The sequence below is a fragment of the Eurosta solidaginis genome, chromosome 3 (genome assembly GCF_040869045.1).
Source record: "Eurosta solidaginis isolate ZX-2024a chromosome 3, ASM4086904v1, whole genome shotgun sequence".
Classification (NCBI taxonomy): Eukaryota; Metazoa; Arthropoda; class Insecta; order Diptera; family Tephritidae; genus Eurosta; species Eurosta solidaginis.
In genome coordinates, this window is record NC_090321.1 from 271,725,316 (window position 1) to 271,748,510 (window position 23,195).

A 23,195-nucleotide genomic window follows, 5' to 3' on the forward strand; every position below is an offset into this window, starting at 1 on the left:
GGGCTCAGGAAAAAAAGTTTCACTGCGCATTCCCAAAAAAAAAAATATTTTTTTTTCAAAAACTATTGTAAATACGTTGGCAATAACAGTTTTTGAAAAAAAATATTTTTTGGGGTCTGGGGAGTGTTTTGGTCGAAAAATTTACCCTTTTGCCATTTTTTTTTCGCGGGCTCGAAAGTTATTTTTTTGGGTATGCGCAGTGGAACTTTTTTTCCTGAGCCCAAATCCTATCGAAAAATCGATGGCGCGATATCGGTTAATAAATCGACCCATTCTAATGTATACTTCTTCTATATTTCAAAAGCAAAGATTGTCTTTTTCTTCAAATTTGGAACATTGGTTCCCTGTGTAGATCTGACTCGATATGCACAAAAAATAAAAATAAATAAACGAGCGCGACAAAACCCACTTATTGAAAGATTAAAGATACAGGGATGAAATTTGGTAGGCGCCTTCTTAATTTAACGAGAACTGGGGGTCAATTCCCTAACTGTGAAAAACTGAAAAATGTACACTCATTGAAAACTCATTTGCACACACAATTTACACTTTAAATTTTCATGCGATTCTGTAAATTATTGTGTACATTGTTTTGCTGAATGAGCGCTGAATGTAAAAGTCTTATCTCAGTGAGAAAATATTCATCAAACGCCATGAAAACAAAAATGTCATTCTGCAACAGTGCGTATGAGTTTTGAATGTCACAATAGTGTAAACGGGCTGCCAAGAAAACTTACGAAATTTTTATCAGTGAATTTTTTTGTTCACAGTTTTATTTTACAGAATCAGAATTTCAAAGTTTACACAATTTCTTGTGTACACTTTAAAACTCACATTTGCGAATAGGGCCCCTGCTCTGGATATTTTTAATCCGCTGATGACCGCGCCCATAGTACAGGTTTACAAGTATGATATGTATGAGAAGGAAACAATTCCTTTTTCTTTTTTAACCCACTGCCGTTTGACACTTCAGTCAGTGTCAAACTATTGTGGAAATCAGTGGAACCTGCGTAGAACATGCGTTTGACACTGAACGAAGTGTCAAAATTACCGGGGTTGCTGTCGTGGAAAGCGACGCAGGGAAACAAAAAAAGATGCGGAATATCAGATATGGGTTGCTGTGATGGTAAATTTTTTTGAACGAATTTAGTATGAAAATGTAGTGCACCTATATGGGTCCTACAGAAAATGATACTAAAGTCTTGAATTGGGGTATCTGAGGACGCGTAGTTATTCCAGTATTAAGAATACAAACATGGGTGCTTAGTTTTCCTCCGTTCAAGAGAAATTAAAAGACGCGTTTTGTCCTGTTATCAATAGTCCAAAGGCGAAAAATTATTCGAATTATTGAAAGCGAGGCAAAAACACGCCTATTAATACCTCCCCCGACGGTTTTCGTTGTGTTTTAGCAATCGTCCCCGGTAATAAAGTATCACAATTTGTTAATTAAAATTGTTCAAAACATATGGATTTTAAAGAGAGATATAATTAAGTGCTCGTTTGAAAGTAAATAAGGATGTTTCATTGTAATTTTACGATAAAAATTTTACGCTGTTTTCGTTAGCAGCTACTACACTTTTCTTGGACCTAAGAAGTACAACAGTGCCAAATAGCATTCACAAAAAAAAAACGAACAAGAACAAACATTTTATCAGGTGAGCGTTGGCTGTGTATGTGAGTGCTGCTCCATATCCTACTTGTAGACCTTTACAATGACCGCGCCCGTAAATAATAAAGCTACAATGCTAAAAGACGATAAAAAATTGTATTTAAAAAATGAGGGTTGCAACGCCTACTTAGACACTCAAACCTTTTAAAAAAACTTTGCATCGATTTTCGGCAGCAATGCCTCGAGAACGGTCACGAAAATTGGAGCATAGCTTTTTTTAGATCTGCCTACTTTAAGGGCCGATTTCACCAACTCGACTTAAATTATTTAAGTCATATTTTTTAATTTTTCTGTTTCCCCAACAGCTGATAGGGTTATTGTATGTCAAATGGGTTTAGTAGCTAAGTTGGTGAAACCGAAAAAAAACTTAGCCTCAAATCTGGACTAACTTAAGTCTTAGCCTAAGACGAGTTGGTGAAATCGGCCCTAAGAATCCGGATGTTTTTTTTAGGAATTCAGAGAATGTACTCGAAGTTCTGGGTATGCAATGGTTTTACCCTGATAGAAGTGTTTAAGGATTTTTTTATGTATTTCTTCACTCAAAGTAATTTACGCGGGCTACATATCCAAGGTGCATTCAATCGTGACAATGCGCAATAATGGAAGAGTTCCGCTCGAGCAAATACTTTCTCATCATTGTTAAATAGGGGCGACGAAAAATTCGTTCCACCAACGGGCCGTGCCGAAGTGCGAATGAATGGCTTAACGGTTTAAAATAATATAATAAACTAATAATAACTTGGCAAACCTCCGATAAGATTTAGGCCGAACTTCTCTAACTATTTGCGTCGTGCTCCTTTTTAATTTTCTCTAGAAATTGGCGAGTTGGGACCTACACTTTTTTTTATACTCAGCGTGCTTTGCACACAGAGTATATTAACTTTGATTGGATAACGGTTGGTTGTTCAGGTATAAAGGAATCGAGATAGATATAGACTTCAATATATCAAAATCATCAGTATCGAAAAAAAATTTTTGTTGTTATATCGGCCTACTGATTTGTAAGATCGCGGGTTCGAATCGAGCTCAAGGCCTACCAATATTTATTTTATCAATATTATTATTATGATAAATTTTTTCTTAATTGAAAAAAATTATTAAATTAGAATAGAAGAAAGAAAAAATTTTAGACAACTGCCAAAGCTCGTTGTATAAATCCATTTCGGGAACTGCTAAATTCCTTCATCGGCAACGTTTAGGCACCGATGCTATAACCATTCAGCCATCACATCGGTTTTTTGTTTGTCTTCATTATTCCTACTTCTATTCTGGTTCTTGCCAATTGATATTCACAATCCTGCGACATTGGCAAGCACTCCGAGTGTATTTCTGCCATAAAAAGCTCTCAGTCAAAACTCATCTGCCTTGCAGATGCCGTTCGGAGTCGACATTAAACAAGTAGGTTCCATCCCGCCAATTTGTAGAAAAAAAAATAGGAGCACGACGCAAATTGGAAGAGAAGCTCGGCCTTAGATCTCTTCGGAGGTTATCGCGCCTTACATTTATTATTCGAACTCAAACTTCAAGAGCTATTATTTATGTTCGGAGGCTAACTGCTAAAAACTTGGAAATCACTTTTTTGCTAATGGACAAATTCTACAAATAAATTATTTTTGTTCAACAGGCTGTTACACAGCGTATTTATTTAAGATCCCTTCATTGAATCAAACAGTTTTGAATGAGATATCATAAGCCAGAACATCCGCGCAGTAACTTCTGCTTACTCCAAACTTGAAGGAGATGGGTTTGATGGTGAATGGTGAAAGAGGGCAAAACGAACTACCTGCTGTCATCAGGAAAAGAGTCAGCGTATCTCCGCTTTGGCAACCACGCCTCAGCATTAGTACAAACAACATCAGCTTTGAATTCCAGCGAAGAATCACATTTGCCGAGAAATGCTTCTTTGGACTAGGTAGGCACTTGAAAAGTAAAGAAAATCATGCACTACAAGTCACTTATCGTTCCCGTCCTGCTATATCGTTCAGAAGCATGGGCAGTAGACTGGGTCGATTTATTAACCAATATCGCGCCATCGATTTTTCGATAGGATTTGGGCTTAGGAAAAAAGTTCCACTACGCATACCCAAAAATATAATTTTCGAGCCCGCGAAATTTCATTTTTTTGACTTTTTTCGACTTTGATTTTTAAGGTTTTTTTCATGGCCTACCAAAAAAATTTTGATTTGAAAAAAAAAACCTCAAAAATCAAAGTCGACAAAAGGTTAAAAAAATGAAATTTCGCAGGCTCGAAAATTATATTTTTGGGTATGCGTAGTGGAACTTTTTTTCCTGAGCACAAATCCTATCGAAAAATCTATGGTGCGATATCGGTTAACTTTCGTCCGTACAAATCGACCCACTCTAATGGGCCGTCTCGACGAGTGTTCGAGAGATAAGTTCTTCGATTTACGGACCTCCACGCGATGGCACGGCGAGTACCGAAGAAGATTTACTGATTAGCTGTACGAGCTTTACGCAGACATCAATGAAGTCCAGTGAATTAAAACACGGCGGCTACGCTGGCTAAGCCATGTTATGGGAATGAAAGACGATGATCCGGCTATGAAAATATTTTTGTTGGAACCCACCTATGCAAACCGAGGAAGGACCAGATGGAAAACGATGCAAATTCTAATAGTGTGACCAATTGGCGCCAGTTAACACAAAAAAGAAGCGACTAGCGCCTTCTTGGACGGCCATAACCATTTAAATGTTTAAGCGCCAATTAAATAAGTTTTGAATGAGAAAAAAAATGTACATATGTATTACCACTTTTTATTGATTATTAATTAATTATATTTCTATTAGTTATTTATAATTACATAAATTTCAAAACACAAAAATCTGCAATAAACGTAATACCTAGGCCAACACACATTTCTTAACTAAATAATAAACAAAATGTATTATGCGCACATACATAACTATTTATGTGTTAGATTTACAATTCTCAATTCCACCTACAACGATTGTAGTCAAAACGTTGTGATTATTACGCATGTATAAAATTTAAAAAAATACATTTTGAAACAAATGACTCAATACAAAACAAATTTTCAAAACACACTAATTACAAAGTTAACAGTTATTAGCAACAAAAACTAAATTATAAAAGTCCCGAATTTAAAATAGCATAACTTTTTTAAATGTGCGTAGCATATATTATATTGAATTCTTCTTCCGAACTTCATACGTACTAAGTTGTTACCTTATATCGACGGCTTAAAACAATGTTCTCACAAATTTCGGGTTATTGTATATGGCCGGAATTGATTCAACTGAAGGTCAAAGATTTAAGACAAAGTCTAACTCCAAAGAACGCTAAAAACCACAGAAAAACCCTTAAATACGCAATCACTTTAGATTTGGATGCGTAACGAATTCTTTTCGCGGTTTCTTCGTTGTAAAAAAATTTTTATGTATTGCCAATAATGCATTGCTATAAATTCAATGTCACCGATCAAGTTCTGTTGAACAAGTGCAAAAATATTCCCCACAATTTGGGTTTAAAAACATAGAGTATGTATGTATGTACAAAATTGTGTAGAAAGCGAATAGCAATAAAAACTTAATATTTAGAGACACATTAGAAAGCGTGCAGCGGGGCACGATGGTTGAAAGAATATAGGAATTTGCGTTACTGCCTACTGAGCACCCGGAAAGCTGGCTGGTGAAAAAATGAAATTAAGAAATATGACACAACTTTATTTTGTCTATATTTTTCTTGTATTATCTCTTATATTTTTGTGGCCCTCCCTCCTAATACGGTTTAAGTACTGGTGTGTGTGTGAACTATATTTCAAAAAACTAACGAAATACAAGAAAAATACAACCTAGTTCATGAAAAACAAACGAGCCAGCTCATGATTCAATCACAAGAGGTATGCTCGGGTGACCAATTTTTTGACAATTGCAGCCATTTTGCTCCCAAATCGAATTGACATCCGTTAACTGTGTTGTTTCTTTGCGATTTTTCGAACAATATTAGTAGTAGAAATAGGAGGCAATCAGTTTACAAATACCCGATAAGTACTGAACTGCACAATTTCTTAGAACGATTTTTTTAGTTTTATGATGAATTTGGTAACTATGCCATGATCTATTAGTGTGGCTGAACATTGCTGAGGTAGGGTTAGGTTGAACTGAGCAGTCTATGAGGACCTCACATAGACTGAATGAGTCCGTAGTGTTACCAGAAGTTTATTTAACGACCAAACTGAAAAACCCTATCAAAAACCAGAACCTATGTTATAAAATAACTCCATCCTCTTGGCAAATAGTAGAAGCTTTCTAGGACCTACGCCACTTGCTACTTCTAGGTCATACAGCTGTATCCATCCTAATAGCTGCAGTCTTAGCTTGACAAGCGCAGGGTGTGAGCACAAAACGTGATCCTTCGTTTCCTCCAACCAGCACTTCCTACATCTGCTATCACTGACCAATCCTAATTTAAAGATGAACATATTAGGTAATTTTATGAAAAGTACGGACACCATGTAATCATGCACTTTCGTAAACCTATGAACATACGAAACCTAAACCAATTTAAAATTCATCGTTTACTTCAATGAATACTTCAAAGGAAAAGAGCTTTCCGAAATGAATAAAAAGTAAAATACTCCCTGTATAGCAGGACCGCACAAAAGCTTAACTCTTCTGTCAAAGTCAAGGCCGGAATATAAAGTTCTAAGACAATAAGCCATTTTCTTTTATTTTTTTTTGTCAGTTCATCGCAGCATGTTTAAAAACATAGAGTATGTCGGCTGCCATTTCCTCGTATGTCAAAATGCATTGAACATATGCTCAGATACGGAGTTTTTGGAACAAATTTTGAGATAGTGTAGTATTAAATAAAATTATGACGTACGACATTCTTCAAACAAATTCTGAAAGAATGACCAAACCGACATAACTTTTTATTAATTCACGAATTATTTTGTAGAAAATGAATTACTCCCCCCAAAACCTGTTGGCATTTAAAAAATTACTATCACTACTAAAATACCGTCTGGGTTGTCTACTTTTCTGCTACAATTTTAGCTGGAGGGGATTGAATTATTCCTCTTTATACATATTTCGTAAAAGCAACCCGTCCAGATATTCCAATTTGGGAGTGTCAAATCTCTGTCGTCATTGGAGAACAAACCTCTAGAAATTGAATCATGGAGTCAGATTGTATTTCGATAGGTTTTTTTGACATGTGGCCGTTTTTTCTTTATTTTTTTCTAACAAAGAAAAATTTTGTTTTTAGTTCGAAAAATTTGAGCATAAAAATACAACTAAAATCAAATTTCTTGCGAAAACTGAGAACCATCAGATACCGAAATAATTTTTTCGTGTTATTTCCATTGTTTTTATTGTTAAAATGTCAAAATAAAATTTTAAACATAAACAAAAACATGTCAAACTCCCTGATTTTGTGGGAATAGTGGTCTCGCTTTCTCATGGTACAAATTGTTTATGTATTTTTTTTTAAGCGATAACTCATCAATACATTTTTTAAGTTACCTAGTAAACCTTTCTTTATAGACGCTAACCCTCTTAAACTTTTGTTTTCACTTTTGAGTCTATTTGAGCTAGAGTGTTTGGCATCTCGGTCATAAATATTGAGAATAAGGATTGTGAAAAAGTGGACAGTGCGAGCCTCTTCCCCCCCGCGGACTATTTTCGAACTTTGTAGTATATTTTCTTGCCTGTTTCGTATCATGACGGAACTTTTTTGAAATCATGTTTCGGGAGCATTTGGGGACCGTTTTTTATAATTTTAGGATGGTTTAGGGTTTTCTTCTGGACTGTTTTGGATACATTTTCGTGATCATTTGGATATCATTTCCGAAAGCTGTCGGAACTATTTCGGGATCGTGTCTGCTATGTTTTCAGGATAATTTGGGTACTAATGTGAGTCAATGGAGGTTTGTGTATTAATCGGCAAGTTAACGTGGATTTAATTTTAATTAAGGGACCAACTGAAAAACAAGCCCTAAGCCGTCAATATACACATATTTATATACTTATTTATATACATATATATATACAGATAATCTTATTTAAACCAGCAACTTAAAGACACTATCGTGCAGAAACATATGAGCAACTGTGTGCACACAAATAGCAGCAACTTTTTTTTTAAATATTTTATATGTCTTTTTCGCTTTTCGTTCTTTCATTAATTCTAAAAAACAAATGAATTGTGTTTATAGGCCAGATAAATTTCAAAGTACGCATGAGAAAATGGCCTTTAATTGTTTAACGAATGCTATGTAAACTAATTTAAAAAAACAAAGTTTTTTAAAAAATTCGCTAACTCAAACTATTTATGAAAATTGTGATTTCTATAAACTTTTTGAGTGTGCATGTCTGTCAAGATTTTCTCTGATTTTTAACATCGGATCTCCAGATCTCGGAACACTTTTAGTACCGTCTATTTCAACCCAACATCAGCTGCATGGTCAGGTTATGTTAACCTAGAAATCATTTGCATCTATACCTGCCACCTGCTGCCCAAGAGGCTATCAGTGCACTGCTTAGTGGTGAAACCCGTTTTATTCTTGGCGATTTTAATGCACATCACGATCTCTGGCAATCCAGCCGACAGCAGAGGCGCGGAACTAGCACAGAAAGTAGACAAAACTACTTTCTGCGCTATAAATGGCTAAGCACCCACTCGAATTGCAGTAAACAGTCCCAGCAGCGTTGAACGGCAGCCGATGCTTACCCTAGGAAGACCTTGAAACTTTTACAAATCAATATTTCGGTGCTCTCCCCATTCCAACAGAGGTCCGGAAAGGCGGACGAGCGTTCTTCATACCTGAAAGCATACCACATTTCCAGGCCAAAGCTGGAAACCTAGCAAGAGAACGTGACCTTGCGAGACAGCTCGAACCAAGAAACCCTCACATAAGGGATCTTAACTACGATGCGGCTGCTGAAAATGGGAAGAGCGTCTAAGGAATTCTTACCTATATGCGGGTGTCGACAGATTGTGGTAAACCATAAGTCCTTGTCTAACTCGACAAAGTTACAATGATAAAATATACAGCGGCTTTAGCGAATAAACTCTGACGTACTCGAAGAAATGCACGAGCGGTTTCTGTCCTAAATTTGTAATGCATACTTCAGTAGACAAGGCTAGACGTCGTGCAAACAGTCGGGCAAATTTTACTGCGAATCTTCGCTTAGCTATCCATCAGCATGGCTTCAGCAAAATGCATAGCACTACCACCGCAATGCGTCGCCAATCTGGTCGCATAAACTGGGAAACCCCCAATGGAAAAGGCTTCAGGCCTGCCAAAAGGCTGCGCTCAGAACTGCTACGGAGTGCCTTCTTATGAGCCCTGACCATCATTTGCATTGTGAGGCAAAAGAGCTCAACATAAAAGAGCATAATGTAATGCTGAATTTTCATAGAGCTCTCAATTTTTTAAATTTGTGTTTCCAACACTTTTTTGAATTCTGCTTACATAGATTACCAATTTTCGAAAATTACTCAAATTATATATATCCAAAAAAAAAATAACGTATAAAATGCGCTACTAATATTTGCTGCTATTTTTATGCGCACATTTGTATGTATTTTATTATGATTGAAGCTGTCTCTTGTATTTGTAATAATTTGTTCCCATTTTTAGTTTTTCTGACGTGTTTTATAGTTCAAATTTATTTCCACGGTACAGCGTGTCAAATGCTTCACGCAATTTACGCATCTGGGATATAATAAACATTCCCTTTTCTTCCTCGTTTTAAATTGAACCTGTTTGCAGTTTTTTGACTGGACAGCGCAATAAAATTAGCACATACATATCAATAGTTACTCAAACTCAAAATGGGATCGTCTTGTTTTTAGTATTTACCTCTACTATATACATTAACCTGGGTCGATTTGTATGGACGAAAGTTAACCGATATCGCGCCATAGACTTTTCGATAGGATTTGGGCTCAGGAAAAAAAGTTCCACTACGCATACCCAAAAAAAAAATTTGGAGCCTTCACAAAAAAATTACGAAAGGGTAAATTTTTCGACCAAAACACTCCCCAAACCCCAAAAAATATTTTTTTCTTCAAAAAACTGTTGTAAAAACGTTGGCGTTAACAGTTTTTTGAAAAAAATATTTTTTGGGTTTTGGGGAGTGTTTTGGTCGAAAAATTTACCCTTTCGTCATTTTTTTTTTTTTGCAGACTCGAAAATTATTTTTTTGGGTATGCGTAGTGGAACTTTTTTTCCTGACCCCAAATCCTATCGAAAAATCAATGGCGCGATATCGGTTAATAAATCGACCCAGTCTAATATACATATACTGCCCTGCAAAGCAGAAAGGCAGTAAATTTCACTTACTGTCTTTTAAAAAATTTTATTTTAATCAATTTCTGTGATTACAATTTACTTATTAACTAAACTAATACTCATTTAAAAGTCAGATCTAAAGTTAAAACCAAGGTTTTGAATTTGATGTTTACTTGAAAAATTTAAAGTTTCACAAATAAAAATTCAGTTTTCTCCGATTTCTCTTTTTACACTTACCGCCTTTTTATTATGAATGGCAGTATATCGATTTTGAAGTACCTTCCCTCCATTTCTCACACTTTTTCAATATCGCATATCCTTTTCCTTCGCCTTCGACTTTACATTTCCCATCTTTTTTTAAGGACATCTTAAGGTCTCTAAACACTTGCGCTTAATTTTTTTTTTTAAGAAAGGGAGTGATTCCTGTCCGCATGTACCAAATTTGCACCATGTGATTAAATTCTTTTAGTGTGACCTCTTCTCGTAAATATACGAACACTGAATATTAAGCAAATAGTTGCGTGAATATGAGTTTTCTGAATTGATCGATACTCGTACCTATAGCGACATTGTTTTTACTTTATAATGCATTTCCATCGAATCCTTAACTTTATTAGAAGTGGAATGCTTCGAGCCAAGACGAATTATCCATCAGCTGATTGCTTCTTTTTCCAATATTTTCCATACAACGCCTTGGTACAACAATATGTCAGTAAATCGAAATCAATTGGGCTGAATTCGCTTTACCATCAATTTAAATAGATTCGCCTTGCTTCGAGCTCAACGCGAATTTGGCATTATAACATGAAAGTAAAGTTAAATAAAATAAATGACAAAATTATTTTTCAAAAAATGTCTCGCGTTTTGACTGTGAGTAACTATCTACTTATTAACTGTATTTTGCGCACCAGACTATAATTTTGTTACTTTCAAGGTACGCGTCGATAGGTTTGCAATTTAAAAACTCCATTTCACTTTAAGAGGTGTTCTACTCATTAAAGTGCCCTTAGTTTGGACCAGAGAACTGCAAGAATCACAATTTTCTTGATTTAATCAAACACTAAAACTTGCATTCACATTCAATCATGCGAATAAACTCATAACTGAATAAACTCATAATTGAATAAACTCAGCATCTGTCTTTACTAGACTCCGTTAGCATGATTGCTATCGAATGACCGAACAGGTTTTGCGTACGATTGTATTGATCAAACGAAGGCAAGCGGAGAATAAAATCAAAGCACGAGAATTAGTATCGTTTAGTTCGGCAAACAAACAGAATCGTAAGCAATGTTTATATGTATGTTTATATGTAGTATGTCGCCGTGACGTAAGGCAGAAGAATCATGCAAATATTCTGACGCATGGAGTTTTCATATTTGCCTTTTCATTCCGATGAATGTAATCGCTGTTGAGGCAAACGAGCAAACACCTGAATTGATTATATTCACACATTCAATAAGTTGGTTGATTTTAAATCAATGTCGATTATGTTCGTTGAAGCAAGTTGGATCATTGAACACGAGCATGTTCCCGAATGTAATCGAACGTTGTTGTTTCGATTTATGCTGTTCTCTGGTTTGGACACTAATTAGAAAAATTGAATTTTTTTTCTTGGGCGATTGCCCAAGCACGCTATGTAAAGTCGTCGTATTTAACATTTTTTACATTATTTATTTAATCGTTTACTTATCATATATTTATTTATTTATGTATTTACTCATTTATTAGTTTTTTTGAATATTATTATTGTTTTTTTTTTGCTATTTTATAATTTTTTCTTAATTTTTATTATTACTTATTTGCTACAAATGTTTTCGCACTGCTTCGTTTTCTTAGCTAGTTATATGTATTATTTATACATATATATATATCTATGTATGTATATGATTTTTTTTTGTTCATTATCTAAATTTTATTTTCATTTTTCGTTTTTGCATGCGTATTTAATTTTTTTCGAACTTGTATTTAATCATATATCAATGAATCACGTACTATACTAGTTCTAATTTTATATTGTTGCGTATTTATTGTTGTTATTACAAATGTTTTAATCTATACATACGCTTTCACATTTAAGATATTACACCAGCTTTATAATGTAAGTAAATTGTATTTCCTTCTTTATTTAGTGTGGCTAATTTCCTTTTAATTATTGTATTTGCTGTAATCAATTAATTTCTGTTTAACTTCCGCTTATAAAATACTATTTAACCTGAGTCCGTATGTGTTGCAAAAATTCATAATACGATAAACTAGATTCATTTCGATCATCAACTAACTTTTCAATAAACTGTGGCTTGGCTGTACTAGTATCTCTGTAAAGATAGGAAAAACAAACAAAATGGTATCAGTTTAAAATAAAATTATTTCGAAATTAGCCTCCAAAACATAAATATAGACGTTCGAAGACCCATCCAAATATATTTCTTTTATGAGATATTTCTAAAAATAAATATTACAATATAAGTAACTGAGCATATACACAATTTTTAGGCATGCAAGTGTGTGAAGAGATGATAAAATGGCAAATAAGGGCAAATGTGTGATTGTTATACATTATTTTTATCTGTATTAAATTAGCGAGACATGCTCATATTGCTTTATACAATTGTTTTTGTTATTGATATTAGAGGTTACTAGGACATGTTTCTGAAATTCACTTCTTTATCAGCTAGCTTTTCGGGAGCTGAGTATTGAACTCGAAATCTCCAACATTCTTACTTTATACTAGTGTAAAAGCATATACCTTTATCCACTCAGCCATATGAATGCCCCGCTGCTCGCTTTGCAATTGGTCTCTAACTGCGTTTTCTTTTCTGGCAAAAGTGTTACACATTTTGTCAGCCGCGCAATGGTTGTAAATATATTTTGTTCTATTCTGAAAAGCAGGTAACGCCTTTACGGGCCATTTCGTTCTTTTGTGAAAATTGTTGCCTGCTCGCAACGCAAAAGCGTTACAAATTTACCCTGCATAAAATGGCGGTGAGGCAGTGCAACACTGCTAAACCAGCTGATCGTTACAATTTATTTTCGTAACTTCACAAATTTTTAGCGAAGAAAATTGAAATGAAGGAAATAATTGCTAAAGAATTTTTATTATCATTGATAACGCGTTGGTGAAAATCAGCTAATACACGGGGTAGCCATTTATGTTCTTTGCATGCACTATAAATGTTGAAAATTTTCTGGAGTAGGAGTAACTCTATTAAGGCTTTACGATTTACTTAGGCCTCAATTTATTTTATTTTAGAAAAGAAAACGCCATAAGTGTTGCCTTTTTTGTTGCTATTCCTTTATTCACCATTTAGGTACCTACTATGTTTTTAATCCTAATTGTGTAGAGTACTTATAGTATCTTATAGTAACATTGGGTTTATAGCAATGCCTTTTATAAGCAGTACTTCTCCCCAGCGGGTTAGGGGATCAGAATATACCCGCGGTAGGTATGCCTGTCGTAAGAGGCGACTAAAATACCAGATTCAAGGGGCTGTGTAGCGCAACCTTTCAGGTTGCCAGCGCAATATATAGCTTCTCCAAAGCCAATTGCCAACCTCACCTATCCGCGGCGAATCCTGTTTCACTAACAGACGAGGCTCTGGCGACCCCAAGCTCCTCATGGAACTTGGGGTAGGGAGGGCGGGAATGGCCTGAAGGTTTAATGTGGCCTTATAAATCGTTCCCGAGATGGTCGGGCTAGCACCTTAATGGTGCTACGGTACCGGAGCGTACCGGATTTGTATCCGGCAAAGGACCATCACATCGATAACACTCCCCAAAGCCTTCGGGGAGCAACCTTATCGCTACAACAACAACAACATAAGCAGTACTTCCACTGTTCACTATTATATCAATTTTAATATCTGTATTTATTATACAATTGTTTTTGTTATTGATATTAGAGAAAAAGTTTTTGGTTAGGTTTATATGACGTAATAAAGTGGAAAGAAAGAAAAAAATTATTATAATAAAATAAAATTAAAAAATTAAATTAAATAAATTATTTTATTTAATAATTTGGGAAAAATTTTAACGACGTAAAATCAGACCGGACAAGGCTACAGCTATTTCGCTTATACCTTGTAAATTTCTTCACTGCTGTAGCCTTGTCCGTTCTGCCGTCACGTTGTTTAAATTTTTCCCAAATTATTAAATAAATTGTAAATTACAAATTGCTTCAAATCAATGTTTTCATACATTTTAAAAGCAATGACGGCAATCCCCGCTTAATTCAAAAAATAAATTAAGTAAAATAGATCAAATAAAATAAAATGAAATAACATTAAATAAAGTAATATAAAATAAAAACAAACTAAAATAAAATTACGTTAAAAAAATTTAATAAAATAGAATAAAATCAAATCAAGTAAAATAAAATAAACTGAACAAAAATAAAATAACATCAAATAAAATAAAAGAAAATAAAGAACAATAAAAAAAATTTAAGAAAATAAAAGGAAAGAAATGAAATCATATTTAATTAAATTAAATAACAAAATAAACTAAATTAAATTAAATTAGTATTATTTAAGCGGCGATTGCCCTCATTGCTTTTAAATGTAAGAAAACACTTATTTGAAGCAATTTTTTCAAATACAATATTTTTAGTAATTTGGGAAAACAACGTTACATCAGTACGGCCAACGCGACAGCTGTTACGATTATACCATGTAAATCTCTTCTTTTCTACCAGGAGTGGGATTCAAAGGCGCACTTATACGATGGTTGAACTGTTACAAACACATTCAGCCACGACATGGCCATGTTGTTGTACAACTTTATCCCAATTGCCTACTTTGGAAAGTTTATTTTTTGCACACTAGGAGCATTCTCAGGACTCGAGCTGTTTCCATAAGTACATATACATATGTGATTCACTTCTGCCTTATCAATGTGCATGGGCACCAAAACAGGAAAAAACGTAGGAAGAGTTAGTAACGCGAAATATGCATTCCAATGTATTTTGATGCGCTGAGTTCGAATTCGTTATCAAAATCGGCTTAACGTGTCATGGTTCGGCACGGCAAATTTCGACATTGGATTCGAATTCTGCCCATCAAATTACATGTGAGAACATGTGTCGCATTAACAGATTCCACAAGGGTTTTTTGTGTAGCTTTTAAGTTGTTTGAAGACCTGTCTTTTGGCCCTTTATAATACCCCTTTTATAGGCTTAAAAAGTAAAATAAGTATACAATCCAAATAAGAAAAGAAGGCAGACTATGCCTTAATTTTTTGAACACAGTAAACAAAATGGATGGGCACATTTTAGTACATCGAAAGTCAATATATACATATGTTTTGGAGACTAACTTCGAAAAACGGGAAAATAACTTTTTTCTTATTGCTCAACATCTTCAATAAAAATTGGTCTGGGTCTCGGTCTCTCACAACAAATCCGCTAATTTTTCTTTAATTGTGCAGAATCAGACCATAAATTGGAGTTTTAGAAAAATGTCGATACTTGAAAGGAAAGTAATTCAGTTTTCTCCTAACTACAGCAGTAACTCGATTCGTGAACAATTGCTTATAAGTAAACAAAAAGCTGAAATTTTACCGAAGCTAAGTGCAGGATTTTCTGTTATGCGTTAGGCAAAAGTTTCCTCGTGCATAGACCAACAATAACTCGTGTTAAGAGCAAAAATTCCTGGCACGTACTGAAAATGCTATCGAAACAGTTTTCACACAAGCGGTTAAAATAAGGCTATCCAACTATTTAAAAAAAATAATAATAAATTATGGATTTAGTGAGTACGCGTTGTCCCTAGTTCACATATTTCATTAATCCAATGCACTATTTCGGAGCTATACTGTATACGTATACGTATGTAACGATTCGGCCCTGGTCGTAAGTATGTGAGTCTCTCTTATTTTATATGAAAACAAGTAAAGTTGTCTAAGTTCGGGTGTAACCGAACATTATATACTCAGCGTGAACTTCAATTGTACATTTCATTTGAGATAAATTACTTTTCTACATAACACGTGGCACCGCCCGTTTAAAAAAGAAGTCTCCCCATTTCCTCTTACAATAAAACTTGATAAGTGAAATATCATTGATTCAAAACTATTTTTTGCTAAGTTAAAGCTTATTATTCTAGTCTACGACCCTTTTAAACTTGTTTTATATCTAAGTTTCCGTGGTCTTTAACCGATCCCGTCCATTTTTAATAGAAATATTTTCTACTATAGGGAAAATTTTTGTACCCAATTTTATTACGATCCGTTAATTTTTCTTCGAGTTATGGCTCCCGAAACATAGAAAATTGCTTAGTCATAAAAGGGGCGGTGTCACGCCCATTTTTTAAAATTTGAAGTTTTTCCTATTTATTGTTATTAAACCACTTGGGAAATGAAATACCATTGATATAAAGCTATTTTTGGCAAACATATAGCTTATTTTATTCGTCCATGACCCTTTTTAAAATATTTTATATAAAAGTTGGCGTGGTCCTTAACCGATTTCATTTATTTTTCTTCAAAGTATTCCTCATAGTAAAGGCAACATCTCTGCCGAATTCTGTTACGATAGGTTTAACGATTTTTGATTTGTGATTAATAATATTTGTAAAATTGATTTTGTCACAGGTGGGCCCATTTTAAAAAAAAATTTCAAATTTTTATCAAGAGTCTCAATATCAGTCCCCACGTCAAATTTCAACATTCTAGGAGTATTATTTACTAAATAATCAGGTTTTTTGTGTTTTCCAAAATGTTATATATATAAAAAGTGGGCGTGGTTATCATCCGACTTCGCTCATTTTCAATACCAATCTATTGTGGGTCCAGATAAGCTCCTGTACAAATTTTGGTGAAGATATCTCAATATTTACTCAAGTCATCTTGTTAACGGACAGACGGACGGAGAAAATGTCTCAATAAAATTTTGAAAAGACTCTATATTGCTCGATTCCTTTATACCTGTACAACCAACCATTATCCAATCAAAGTTAATATACTCTGTGCAAAGTACGCTGAGTATAAAAAAACACTTAGCAATTGGAACAACCTCAACACTTGTATCGATCCCGGTTTTCATTACGCCCAGGAATCGAGTTACTAGATAGTATAATTTATTATACAAAATGTTTATTGATCCTGTCTTAGTTAGTTAACCACATTAGTTGCGCCCTCCACCCTGCTCTTTGAAGGTCGTCTATCACCTTAACATTTGGCCATACATGAACGTTGTTTAATTTTTAGGCATGCAAGTGTGTGAAGAGATGATAAAATGGCAAATAAGGGCAAATGTGTGATTGTTATACATTATTTTTATCTGTATTAAATTAGCGAGACATGCTCATATTGCTTTATACAATTGTTTTTGTTATTGATATAAGAGGTTACTGGGACATGTTTCTGAAATTCACTTCTTTATCAGCTAGCTTTTCGGGAGCTGAGTATTGAACTCGAAATCTCCAACATTCCTAATTTATACTAGTGTAAAAGCAGATACCTTTATCCACTCATCCCCGCTGCTCGCTTTGCAATTGGTCTCTAATGGCGTTTTCTTTTCTGGCAAAAGTGTTACGCTTTTTGTCAGCCGTGCAATGGTTGTAAATATATTTTGTTCTATTCTGAAAAGCAGGTAACGCCTTTACGGGTCATTTCGTTCTTTTGTGAAAATTGTTGCCTGCTCGCAACGCCAAAGCGTTACAAATTTATCATGCATAAAATGGCGGTGTGGCAGTGCAACTCTGCTAAACCAGCTGATCGTGACAATTTACTTTCGTAACTTCACAAATTTTTAGCGAAGAAAATTGAAATGAAGGAAATAATTGCTAATGAATTTTTATTATCATTGACAGCGCGTTTGTGAAAATCAGCTAATACACGGGGTAGCCATTTATGTTCTTTGCACGCACTATAAATGTGGACAATTTTCTGGAGTAGGAGTAACTATTTGTTGCGCCCTCCACACTGCTCTTTGAAGGTTGTCTATCACCTTAAAATTTGGCCATACATGAACGTTGTTTAAAATTTACTACGCTTGCTTAAAAACACTAAGCAAGCCTGTGATGTTATCTGCTTAACTGACGAGCGGCTTATTCACAGCATTTTCCAATGATAATTAACTACAAATTATCTTAGCAATTGCTTTAAAATCTACAGTGAACTTACCTTATAATCTGTACAATAGGCGAATAGGGTTTGTCATCATTCAAACGTAAGATAAATCGTTTTAATATATCATTTTCTGGACTATTCACATTTGGTAAACCATACACGTAGTCAGATAGTTCTGCAGTCGATTTAACACCTAATATAAAATAAAATTAAGTATAAGTTAAGCAAATAACAATTTGAGTGTAGAAGTTATAATCAGACTACATACCAAATGCACCTTCGAGAATATTCGAGGGCACATTGAGGCCCACATAGACGATAATTAGATTACCACAGTCCAACAAAAATATGGAACGAGAGTCCAAGCTGTAAAAAATTAAGGAAAAAAAGTTAATTAGTAATTACTTTTTGATAGACTTTTACGTAGACTAAATCGGGAATCAAGAACTTTTGGGCTATTGTTTTTCTGCAATGAAAAAATTTGCAACAAAAATGCATCTTTTATAGCCGTTCTTAGTAGGCCGCCTAACAACTATAGGACTGGGGTAAGGGGCTCGGAATATTTGTGCGATTTGTGTGAACGTTCGAGTACCAGAAGGTGTTATCGGATTCTTATCTGGCAAAGGACTACTCGTAACACTCTCCTCAGCCTTCTTGGCGACGAAAACCATCAGACAAACTTGATGTCAAGCTGCCCAGGTCTGGTCTGCTGGCTGTCTGGTTGCGTATATCACTAATTTGGAGTACCCCCTTCGCAAGGCACACTTTTCGAGTTTTTGTATTTGTATTTATTTGAATTTTTTTTCAAACACAACAGTTGAGCAAATTATTTTAAAAGGCTAGTCAGGAACAGCATAAAGTAACACTTATAAAAACATCGTAATCTAAAGAACAAAAATTCGGGAAAATATAATATGATAATAATGGAGCATGGGACAAATCGGCCTTAACTAAATACAAGTATTGAGTGCATTAATGCTGTGTGCTACATGTCCAAATAAAAAAAGAAGCCTGCGTTTGTACGAGACAGCAAAAAATTATTGGATTTTGAAGTTGCAGTGAGTCAGGTGATGTTTTTACGAAACTAGTCATACTTGAAGAAAACCAAAAACTGTCTTGCAAAAGAGATGCATTCGTAAAGAATGTGAACCGGCGTTTCACCCTCCAGCTCACAAAAGCGACAGAGATGTGTATCGGATAGATGTAACTGACTTAGGTGATATCGTAGACTACAGTGTGTCGTATCATACTCAGTGAGTGTCCTCTCTGCTTAGATTAATGAGTTTGGCTGATAGTCTCGTTGCTGGGAGTATAAAAAATTTGGCCTGCCTTAGGCTAGGGCCAAAACGCATTAAATAATTGTTTCAGATCAAAGCGCAATAATTACAAAAAATGATCTGCTGAACTTCAAATCTAAATGTGAGATAAATGTGATTTTTTGACTGCATGTGTGTTCTTCCATAACTGCTACAATATTATAGGTATCATTTGAAAATGTGCCTCCATTTAAAACTGGGCACTGTTTTTCATTTATCACTTATTGGGTTTAAATTTGGAGCTCCTTAATATGTTCGAACTATGATAATTTTTGTTTTAGGATCTTTCTCGGAATTAGTTTTTCCAAGTTAAGGGAAACGGTTGAAAACCAATTTCTTAATATTTCCAAAAATACTTGAATCCCTATATTGACCAATAAATCAGGCCGAACCGATTTCTTAATATACATAATAATGAAAACATCCCGAACATGTATGAAATATTCTGTAATATAGTCCCGGAATCATTCTCGAGTGAATAGTACAAAAAATAGTCCGGAAGTTCGAGTTGTCAGTACCACGCTCTGTATCGACATCGATAAAACACACAAAACCTTCGGTTGTTGTCGTTGTATTAATAGTGCTTCGCTCCATTCAATGGACACGACCAATCACAAATTGTCATCAGAGTCCTCTAACGGAAGTCCGAGCAAACTGGCAGTTTCAACAACCTGCGGTAAGTATCCTTATCGCTACAAAAAGAAGAAGCAGCTACCACGGGATATCTCTTTTTGACACCAGGCCACCTGCTTCCGTAGCGAAGAGCGATGCTTCATATTTAATAGTTGTTGTGCGATGAATTTTGGTTTTTTTTATAAAAATATAAAACGTAATTAAAAACTTACAATTCAGCTGATAACTGCAAACGTGGCACATCAGGCAAATCATCTTCGTCTTCATTATCCAAAGTATTTGCATTTGCATTTTGATTCGCATTTGGATAAAACAATGAATCAATTAAATAAAATTCTGGATAAATAAATTTCATCAACTGATCTAATGGTAAGGTTTTCATGCAATCCATCGCATAAACACGATCATCCAAACGTGTGCTTGTGCCTATACGGAACGCCGGCTAATGAAGAGAAAAAGTATAGAAGTTAATTTTAAATCTTTATATCCCATTTGTGTAATGAAATTGGATTCAGCATCTGCTCACGTGTTTCAATAGCGCCGATATATACAAAGGCATCAATGCCAAACTGCGTGGTGCAATCAATTGGCCAGATTGGCCGCTTGGTAAATTTTGTGCAACTTTGAATGCATTAAATATATCAACAGTTGCATTGATGAATGCTTCCCGCGCATCGGCCACATTCGACGATAGCGACCGATCAACAGCCATTTTTGATAGCAACCCAATTATAGCTTCCGTATCAGCGGCATGCATCACCTCGGGCAATGAGCCAGTTACGGGTAAACAGATTGTATGAACACGTATACGACGTTCACCATCACTATTTGTATAAAGCAGCGCCGCTTGGAAGCAAACTGTTTTCGCTTCACTCAACGACTCTTCATATGAAATCTATAAATGCATTTAACAGTAATTACAAATGTGGTCATTTGCTATCATGCAATGTAGGAGAATGTTATGAGTAATGCTCACCTGCATGCCATAACCTGCATCCGGATTAACATTCGGCAATGAAAGCAAATCTGTTGATCGTACGAAGAAATTGCCATGGAATGTATGCACCTGTAGGCCGCGCGTGCAACGAATACGCATTACAGCCTCAAAACCGATTTTACGCACCAAGTAACGTTTGAAGCACTGTTTGAATGAATCAACCAATTGAGGCTTCGTTTTTTGATAAAGTGGAAAGTGATGAACGCATCCACCACTATGTTTACTAATACCAGCTGCAAAAAAATGAAAGTATATGTATATAAATTTAATTAGTAACTCAATTTCGTAGTTGCAAAGCCTTTTTTTGACATTAATAGCTCCATACAACAAAATCAATCAGCCCAATTCTAAATATTCACTCGGAATTTTGTTCTCGCGGATTTTTTTATTACCGCGGAAAAAATCTCCAGTACTATTCTCCTAGGGAGAACAATAATTGGGGAATATGAATTTCGAATTTTCGAAGTCAGCTGTTTTGTCAATTGAAATTTCGTTGCGCATTTCTTATTTTGTTTAAAAAATTTAAATGTTTAATTATTGGTGCAAATTTGTTTGAAATTAAGAAATAAAATATAAACAATGCACAGTATTGCATTTCATGTGGTATTCACTGAAATGAGTAATGAATTGGTACCAAAGCAACATCAACAGAGGAGCATAATAAGAAGACGGCGGGATAAAACAAATCCGCTGCTTCCATTCAGCAAAGCAATTTTCTGGCGGCCAAGTGGAGTTGAATTCGTTTTTCGTCAAATACCAAAATCTATTTAAGCCTTCTCAAAAAATCCTTGCGCAATTTCTGGATGACTGCATCAAATATACCAAGAGTTCTTCCGTTGCCTATGATATACTTTTCAACTTAAAATAAAGAATATTAAGGTAGAATGTACATATTTAAGCACAAATTTGTACAAATAAGTGTTCTTTCTTAAAAGAATCAATTTCCTTTAATTATTTTGATGCATTCGCTTTAATTTAACCAGTGAAAAAACTCCTAAGAAATGGCAGAGAAATCTCCCTCTCACTCAGATGCATAAGACCTACTCTTCTCCCATAACCGGTTTCCGCTTCTTCGAACATTGTTCAGAATGGAGGAAAGGGAGAAGTGAAAAAACTCACAAGGAATTTTTATTTAGAATACGAGGAATGGGAGAAGGGAAAAACCTCGCACGGAATTTTTGTTTAGAGTTGGGCTGAATATTTTTCTGGGTATTCAGCCAAACTATTTTTTTCTTTTTTGAAGAGATAAAACCACTAGCGAAAATGTCGTTTCGAACCAAGCCTCAAAACCGTAGATATTGGTTTCGAAGTTCGTAACTGGACATATCCTAAAAATGTTTTTTATTTGTTGTGTTAAAGAAACATATCTATTACAAAGGGTCCAATTTCGAAATTTCAACGCCAATAACACTGTGCAACAGCCGGCTGGGTATTGGACCAAACCAACTTTTTTGTAGAGATTGAGGCTTATGTAGACAAAGCACTATCTCCGTTTTCGAAGTTAGCTCCCAAAAAATAGATATCGGCTTTCGAAGTTTGAAATTCTACATTTCGAAATTTTATTTTATTTTTTTGTTAACGCGTTCAGCAAATTAAAAAAGTAAAAATGTGGTCGTGGTCCGCCTTTTTCTTTTATTTGAATGGCTGAATTCTTTTTTTGAAAAATTACAATACGAGCAATTCCAGTGCAGAGTATATGCATACATGAAAGTAGTAGCCACTATCATGGGACTATCTGACTTTTCACCGCGTATAACAGCTGTTATACTAAATTTCTCAAAAAAAAGAATTCAACCCATCAAATAAGGGAAAAGATCGAAACACGACCACATTTTTACTTCTTTAATTTGCTAAACGCGTTAACAAAAAAATAAAATTTCGAAATGTAGAATTTCGAACTTCGAAAGCCGATATCTATTTTTTGGAGGCTAACTTCGAAAAACGCAGATAGTACTTCTTATATTTAAGCCTCAATCTCCTCAAAAAAGTTCGTTTGGTCCAATACCCAAAAAAAATTGATTTTGTTGCATAGTGTAATTATACTTTAGAGGAGAACTTCGGAAAATGTAAAAATTTAATGATTGCTTTGGCTTGTATCTTTTCAAAAATATTAGTTTGTTTCAATATCCGGATGGGTGCTGCAATGTAACAATATAAAAGATACAGAGCAGATAGGACATACTGTTGTGTAGTATGTTTTAGAAATAATACCCTTTGTAATATTCAACTTT

The 23,195-nt window shown here is 34.8% G+C and overlaps 1 protein-coding gene across 3 annotated transcripts in view; it reads right to left on the reverse strand.

Annotated features, from left to right (window-relative positions):
* Positions 1 to 4,424: 4,424 nt before the first annotated feature.
* Positions 4,425 to 23,195, reverse strand: part of Sec24AB (Protein transport protein Sec24AB) — a 47,998-nt gene continuing 29,227 nt past the window's right edge. For 2 of the 3 annotated variants that reach the window (XM_067776486.1, XM_067776484.1), the window contains exons 10-15: positions 20,944 to 21,197; positions 20,494 to 20,862; positions 20,180 to 20,409; positions 18,287 to 18,384; positions 18,073 to 18,211; positions 4,425 to 12,269 (exon numbers count right to left, since the gene is read on the reverse strand). In XM_067776486.1, coding sequence (XP_067632587.1) covers positions 12,158 to 12,269; positions 18,073 to 18,211; positions 18,287 to 18,384; positions 20,180 to 20,409; positions 20,494 to 20,862; positions 20,944 to 21,197 — 1,202 coding nt within the window. In that variant the 3' untranslated portion in view covers positions 4,425 to 12,157. The remainder of the gene's footprint in view (positions 12,270 to 18,072; positions 18,212 to 18,286; positions 18,385 to 20,179; positions 20,410 to 20,493; positions 20,863 to 20,943; positions 21,198 to 23,195) is intronic. The other variant, XR_010951363.1, reaches the window with a different exon arrangement.